This window comes from Microtus ochrogaster, linkage group LG1 (assembly GCF_000317375.1).
Source record: "Microtus ochrogaster isolate Prairie Vole_2 linkage group LG1, MicOch1.0, whole genome shotgun sequence".
In the NCBI taxonomy this organism is placed as follows: domain Eukaryota; kingdom Metazoa; phylum Chordata; class Mammalia; order Rodentia; family Cricetidae; genus Microtus; species Microtus ochrogaster.
The window spans coordinates 22,425,453-22,433,347 of NC_022027.1; the positions used below are offsets into that span (position 1 = coordinate 22,425,453).

At 37.6% G+C, this 7,895-nt stretch overlaps 1 protein-coding gene across 1 annotated transcript in view; it reads right to left on the reverse strand.

The window, feature by feature from the left end:
- Pds5a (PDS5 cohesin associated factor A) overlaps nucleotides 1–7,895 on the reverse strand; it is a 110,898-nt gene that overhangs the window by 29,369 nt on the left and 73,634 nt on the right. The window contains exons 16-17 of the mRNA XM_005359391.3: nucleotides 4,127–4,232; nucleotides 1,489–1,649 (exon numbers count right to left, since the gene is read on the reverse strand). Of these exons, the coding sequence (XP_005359448.1) occupies nucleotides 1,489–1,649; nucleotides 4,127–4,232 (267 nt within the window). The remainder of the gene's footprint in view (nucleotides 1–1,488; nucleotides 1,650–4,126; nucleotides 4,233–7,895) is intronic.

Sequence of the window (7,895 nt, forward strand, 5' to 3'; positions counted from 1 at the left end):
TGTAGACCAGGCTGGTCTCGAACTCACAGAGATCCGCCTGCCTCTGCCTCCCAAGTGCTGGGATTAAAGGCGTGAGCCATCATCGCCCGTAAAATTATTTTTATAAAAGCAAGCCTGAAGTGATATAAAAATAAACTAATCTTTCTTTCCCTACACCTTTGTTTTGTTTCTAGAGTGCTAGTATCCAAAGGCACTACCAGGGTGGTTACTGACATCTTCATACTGTTTTTGCTTTTTTGTGTCTATTCCTTTTATCCTCTTAAGAACAAAAGGTTTCCTTCTTTGATCCTAAAGTTAACTATTCCACCTGTATCTATTTTTCCAGTGCTTTTTTTGAAACAGCAGTCTTTTAAAAAAGATCTTGCCTTAAAATGTAGAACTATTCTAAGTCTGGAGGAAAATGTCATAAACCACATCCTACTGTGTTAACTTTTTTCCTTTTCTGTACACAGGGGTTTGAACCAGGGAGGGACTCATGTATGTCGAATATGTATTCTCCCATTGAGCTATGTCCTTAACTCCCAAATTCTCTTTAAAAAAATTACTGAAAATATTTATGTCCTGCCGGCATGTGTGCCTGCACAGCAGAAGAGACCACCAGATCTCATTAGAGATGGTGTTGAGCCACCATGTAAAAGCTGGGAATTGAACTCAGAACCTCTGGAAGAATAGTCAGTGCTCTGAACCTCTGAGTCATCTTTCCATCCCTAAAAGTCTTCTTGCCTGGGATTGCAGATCTGTGACAAGCCTAACCATAATGATCCTTTCATTATATGTACAGATACATAAACAAGATCATTTTTAGAAGCTCTTTGAAGACAAGGACTGACAGTGTAGACTTGTATCAGATGAATTAAATTTAATAAAACCTTACGAGTACATATGTTCTTCAATTACATTATGAGACAAACCTTACTCGTATTTATCATGAATTATTTTAACATACAACGAACATCTGATGCAATGGATAATATCAACATGTTCTTCTATGTCTCCCTCCTTTACAAGTATAATCCTAAAATACCAAATTAAAATATATAAATGTACTTTATTCCCATAGTCTTGTCACCATTATCAATTACCAAGCAACTAATAAGTATTTTATGATGAACACTATTTAATATCCCTTATGATGAACACTATTTAATTATTCCTATTTTTTTGTTTTGGGACAGGAAGGTTACAGCTTTGAGCTTATAGTCAATTTGAAAGAAAATAATATAGATTAAAAAATTAATCATAAATGTAATAAAATATTTAATTCATTTTCTTCTAAACAAACAGTTGTAGTTTGTTCTACCTTTATCCTAAATGTGATAGATACAATGAGGCAGGGAGGAGACAGAGAGACTAAAGGAGACAGAAAATCAGCACGAAAGTGGAAGTTTTTTTTCTATCCCCATCTTCCTCCATAAAAGAGAAATCAAGATTCAATTGCCCACAAACATAAACTTTTGTGTTAACCGGGTTAAAAGAAAATATACTCACGATCGTATCTGGGGAAGGTCTGTTTCTATTTTGTGGCCTGTGTTCCTAAATATTTGTATTGCAGCTTCTGCTACCTTGTCATCTTCCATTCTTAGGCACTGTAACAAGGACTCATATGTTTCTGCAGAGTGGAACGAGGTAGGATGTGTGAAAGACAGAACCTGGAGGAATAGATACACCTTTAAGAGTACAGCTCTAATCTATTAAAAAGGAGATTTCTTTCAACCAATAAATGTTCTGGTATACATATGTTAGCTACACCACATAGAATACATATTACATATTTTAGCTACCAATAGTTACTTTTACTCATGAGGCATTAATGAAACAATGCATGGTGGCTTAAAGTCATTTCCCCAAGATAGCTAATATGCCACCTTCGATGTAATCACTTAATCTCTTGATTATTTCTGCCACATAGAACAAAGAATATCTTCTTTTAAAAAGAAAAATCATGTCTGTGCATGCTCGTGTGTATGTGTGTGTGTGTGTGTGTGTGTGTGTGTGTGTGTGTGTGTGTGTGTGTGTGTGTGTACATGACCAGGCTCATGCCTAGAGAGGCCCAAGCAAACCTTTGGGCATCACAGTCAGAAACATAGTTCTGTTCGAGACAGGGCTTCTTATTGCCCTGGAGCTCACTAGGCTAGAATGGCTTGCCAGTGAGACTCTGGGATCCTCCTGTTTCTCGTTCCCCAGTGCTGGGATTACAAGCATGCTACAAAGCTAGGCATTTTTATTTGGGAAGTACGGATCAAATTTAGGTGCTCATGTTTGCAAAGGAAGTTTTATGTGCACTAGTGTTTTGCCTGAATGTGTGTCTGTCAGACAGTTGTGATCTGTCATGTGGGTGCTGGGAATTGAATCTCGGTCCTCTAAAAACATGTTAAGTGCTGAGCCATCTCTCCTGCTCAAAAGCTCATTTTTCTCATGGAGAATGATAAATATATTTAAGTAAGAAAATTTTTATTTGAAATAAAAGTACCAAGTTTTTTGATTTTTAACAAAAAACACAGCTTTTGGCTGTCAAAATGATGATCTATATAGAAATGTCAAGTGAAATCCTCATAGAAAGTTCATATCATAGTTGTCAACAATAAAGACATAACTATGCACTTTTAATTACAAACATGTATTGGACACGAGCCCTAACCAGTCTCTACCATTAAGGAACTTATACCAGCTAAGTTGAGAAATGGCTACATTATCTTCATAATGTGGGAATGAGGCTAGTTCCTATCGGATACATGAGCTAAGTAAAGAAGTAGAAAATCGACAGTCCATCTTCATGTTCTTAAAAAGTAAACATTAAATACATCATAAAAGTACAGAAATGGGCTCAGTGAAGTTTTTTACTTGCAGAAAAACTAGAGAAATCCATTTTAAAACTGGACAAAAAGCAGTAGATTAAACTCTGTGCCTCTGTGCTAGACACATACGAGCAGGGCTCTGGGTTTGATCCCTGGCACCTCCACTGTTCTCTTAAGCACAAGTCTGTCTTTTCTTTATTTTGTCTTGTTGTAATTTCAATGTATTTTTGCCTCACCCTCTGTACTTGATTCAGTGAGAGCTCCATCCAGTGTTGTGGTTAGACAAAGACACACTTGAAGTCTGTGACAACACTGTCTTGCTCCCATGTCACTCTGTAACGTGGAACCAATCCTTTCACTAGTCCTGAAAACAATTCTTATTTGCAGTCACAGTAAAAATTCTTGAGCCATACCTGGCTCTGTTTTATAGGTAACTGAATTATTTTGCATTTATTAAGATCATCAATAGCATGCTGGGCAGTGGTGGTGGTGCATGACTTTAATTAGAGGCCAGCCTGATCTACAGAGTGACAGTCAGGACTACACAGTAAAACCCTATCTGGAACCAACCCCCCCCCCCAAAAAAAAGAGATCATGAATAGCTTTAAAATGTCCCAATCATACAGATGATGTCAAAAACTCCAGCAGTCAGTCAACAACCTCAGATACAATTTTTCTGAAAGATAACTCAGGATTATTTGGCATACATGGTCATAAGTAGAGCGGGAATGCAAAAAATAATCAGAAATAATATTTCATTTAAAAAGATTTATTATGTACATTGGGGTTCTGCCTACATGTATGTCTGCGCGTAAGGCTGCCAGGTCCTTTGAAAATGTAATTATAGACAGTTGTGAACTGCCAAGCAGGTGCTGGGAATTGAACCTGGGTCCTTTGAAGAACGGCCAACTGCTAAGCCATCATAACTGCTGAGTCACCCTTCAGCCCCCATATACAGATCTTTTAAAAAAGATGCTACAGTATTATGTAAAATGATTTTGCAAATTATTAAAAACTATTTTAAAGATGCAAAAACTATTTCTATAAGATCTAATTTCTAGATAAATAACTGAAATCATAGTACCTGGCAGTCTGAGAGGCAGAAGGATAAATGAGAGTTCCATGACAGTTTGGGCTAAAGAATCAGAGTCTGTTTTATTTTGTTTTGGTTTAATTTTTAAACATTAAAAGAAAGGACGTAATTTCTGCCAGAAATTTTTCATTTTTTTTTTCATAATCTAACGTATAGTAAGCCTGCTGTTGCATATCCTGAAGGGAATGCCATTATGAATCTTTGGAAATAAACAGAGATAAAATTGTTTTAAAAATACCTTAAGAAGTTCAAGTCCTGAGCGAATGGCTGAATCTGGACTTACACCCTCCTCTTCATCATCTGCTGTCCCTTCTATTGATTTATTCATCAATTTTACTAGTGCACTATTAAAAGAAGGAAATGTAAGTTAGTAAGTCTGCTTGAATTAATAACTGGATCCCAACTGAAATATGATAAACATAGAGAATCTAAAAAGACAATGGTTAAAGAAGTTTCTGTAGCATGACCACTTGATGGGTAAGCTTACTTTTAGGTGACCCTCCCCAAAATGTAATGTGTATATAATAGTAACAACAATGACTAAAAAATAAGCTATTAATATTAGCTATTTCAATATTCATTTCTACATATAAAGAGAGTTAGTAATTGGCAAATGGCCACTCCAAACAAAATTCAGACACTAGGCAGGAAGATGGTTCAGTGGGTAAAGGGGCTTGCTAGCAAGCTTGATGCTGAGTTTGATCCATGACCCACATTAGAGATGCCAAGGATTATTGAAAGTTGTTCTATGACCTCCAAATTTATGCTACATGTGCACATTAACACACGCAATAAATAAAAGTAATTTAAAGATCCAGCAGTGAACAAATATAGGAAAAATAGTGTTAATTCCACTAGCATCAGTAATTCTAAGAAATTATAACCAAAAGGTTAACTAATCAGAAACATGCTGTATTCATAAACATGCAAGTAGATAACATGAAACTGTAAACAAGTTATCTTTTCCATATATTTCCCACCACAAAATAGAATAACTGATCTATAGAATCACAGTATCTAATAGAATAGATCTATTTGTTTGAGACAAGATCTCACATGTATCCCAGGCTGACTTCTCTTGGTCCTTCCTGACTCAAGTCTCCTAAGTGGTAAGATTATAGGTGTCTAGTTACTTTCTCTTAGTAAACTAATACTATTTAAAATAAAAACAAATACGAATTCAGGAATGTAGTTTTTATATAGACTGCCAAACTTGTCAAGCTCTGGGTTTGATCCTCTATGCCACACAAAATCGGGTGTTGTGGTGCTTGCCTGTAATTCCAGGTTTGTAAGGGAACCTAATGTGGGAGTCCTGCCATGAGTTCAAGGCCAGCATGGGCTACACAGTGAACACCAAGTCAGCTAAGGTTACACAGCAAGATGCTCTCTCAAGAAACAGTTAGGGATGGGGGTGAGGAATGGAGTGAGAAAGATTCTTTTCCTTTGATGCAATAACTGTTTCGATAAAATTATTATGATTTGTTTTATCAGATAGGGTCTTTGCATATTGCTCAGACTTGCCTTTAACTCAGTCTTAGTGATCCGCCCGTCTCAGAGTAGCTGGGACTAATGCACACCACTCGTGGAAATCAAACAATGTTTGCTCTTGCTGAGACAGGGTCTCGCATAGCCCAGGGTGGCCTTAAATTCAATGTGTAGCAGAGGATAGTCTCTTCTCTACATGGTAAGAGCTGGAATTACAGGCATATGTTACCATTACTAGTTCTAGTAGAAAAGAATTTATTTGTTTAAATACAAAGTATGAACCTGAAGTGTGTGGTACACAATTGCAATATCACCACCTGAGAAGAAAATGCAAGTACAGAGAGCCAGCATGGACTACAGAAAAAGTAAAATCATGAGATGTGAAGAGATGTCTCAGTGAGTGAGCTTACAGGCCACCTATAACTAGCTTTATCTCAAGGGACCTGACACCCTTTTCATGGTGTCCCAAATGGTACTACTCACCTGCAAAAACCCAACACAGATACACAAATAAAATTAAAATAAAATCTTTAAATATCCAAAAGTCAACTATTAAAAGAATCCAAAGTTTCTTGTCCAAATATACTTACTTACCACAAATTCACTTCCTCTTTATTTGAAGGTGCTTGTGCTGTAATCAGCTGGCCTGATCTGTCACCTGGGTACCCTGTCTCTTTAAAGACACAACCCCGCCCACTCCCAACCCCACCCCCCATCTCCAGCCTGCTTTCTTTCAGTCCCTCTTCAGAAGAGGTAACTACAGCTTCTGCCTCTCTCTCCTCTCCCCCTTCCTCCCTTTCCTTTCCTGCCCTTTTCCTTTTCCCTCCTCACCCACAAACCACTAAATAAACTCTATATCCCAGCTCTCTCTGCATGGCACATCTATCTGTCAGAAAGTGGCACTGGATGTCCTACAAGTAGGAACCGAACACGGGTTCTATGGAGCCTAATTCCACCTAGACTAAAAGTCAAAGAGTTGGAACTTACCAAGATTATTGATTCTACCTCAAACAAAGGTCCCACCTAGATTTAGTTCTACTTTCTCAAGGTTATTGTCAACAGGTGTAGCTAATAGCCAGACCTTGTATTTCAGGAATAGAAAAGTAGGCATGAATAGAAAAGTAGGCATGTTTCTACCTCAAACAAAAGTCTAAGGGTCCAACTAAGATTCCAGTTTCCTCAAAGAGATAATATTGTATTCCATCAAGGGAGTGGTTGGTTTGCCTACAGAATTTTTTGGTGTAGTGTGTGAGCGTGACTTGTTTTGTTCTAGCAACAGAATGTTTAACTGGATGTAGCCCACGACCGTGAACTATTCTGTTCATTTCTTCATATCAAGTTAATGTAGTTTTTTTTTTTTTTAAATCTTACTTCTACCTCTTTTGGCCGGGGTATTTGAAGCAATTGGATATTAAATGCAGGCGATTTCAGTATTCACTGGAACTCCCTTCCTGTACTTTTCAAGTTTTCTGTTTTATTATTTTCACATCTTTGTGCTCTTTATTTATATTTCTAATCCCCACGTCCCTACCCTGGCAAGTGGTATTTTTGTCCTGGTTCCTGACAAGGTTCCCTGCAGGAACAGCATATGTTCCAAGCATATACTGAGTAGTATTGTTATCTTTAATTCTGAACACCCAGGAGGGAGGTGCAGGTGAAGTCTGAGAAAAGCCTGGTGTATGTACATAGTGAGTTCAAGGCCAGACAGTGTCCTGGAGAGAGACCTTGTCTCAAAAAGAGAAGGAAAAAAAAGAACAGTGTATGTTCTTAACCGCACCTTTGCATTTTACATACATTTATTTATCATGCGTCTGTGTGTGTGCACACAAACGCCATGGCACATGTGTGGAAGAGTCAGTTCTCTTCCATGTGGATTCTGGAGATCAAATTCCAACATTATAGTTGTTGGCAAGCATCTTTACGTGCTCAGCGAATATTAACTTACATTCTAGCTATTCCTCTTACAAAATAGTTTTCATATTTGATGACATCATTATTTCCTCATGATTCAGTTCTTTCTCTTCACCTCTTCCTTTAATTTTACTTTCATTCCTAGGTTTCAACCACTATTACAATGATTATTGTAGTTTTAACATTTTTAATTAATTTTGGGATGAATAATTTTCTGCCTCTCTCAATTTTTTCTTTTTCCTCCTCTTTTTTTATTTATATTCTCAAACAGGGTTTATGTAACCTTGGTCAGCCTGGAACTCATTACATAGACCAAATCACAGAGATCTACCTGCCTCTGCTTCCCTAGTGATGGGATTAAAGGAGTGTAAAACTATACGTTTTACAATTCTACACTGTAAGTTATTCGCGGCGGGTGGCCTGATCATAACATGCAGGAGGCTAACAAGTTCAAGACCAGACTGGTCTATATAGCAAGTTCCACATTCTAGGCCAGTCTTAGACATACAGTGAGATCCAGCCTCCAGAGACCTAAATAGTGGTGTCATATGCCTATAATCCCAGCACTCAGGAGGCATTGTGAGTTCAAAAACAACAGGGTGCGCTCGCGC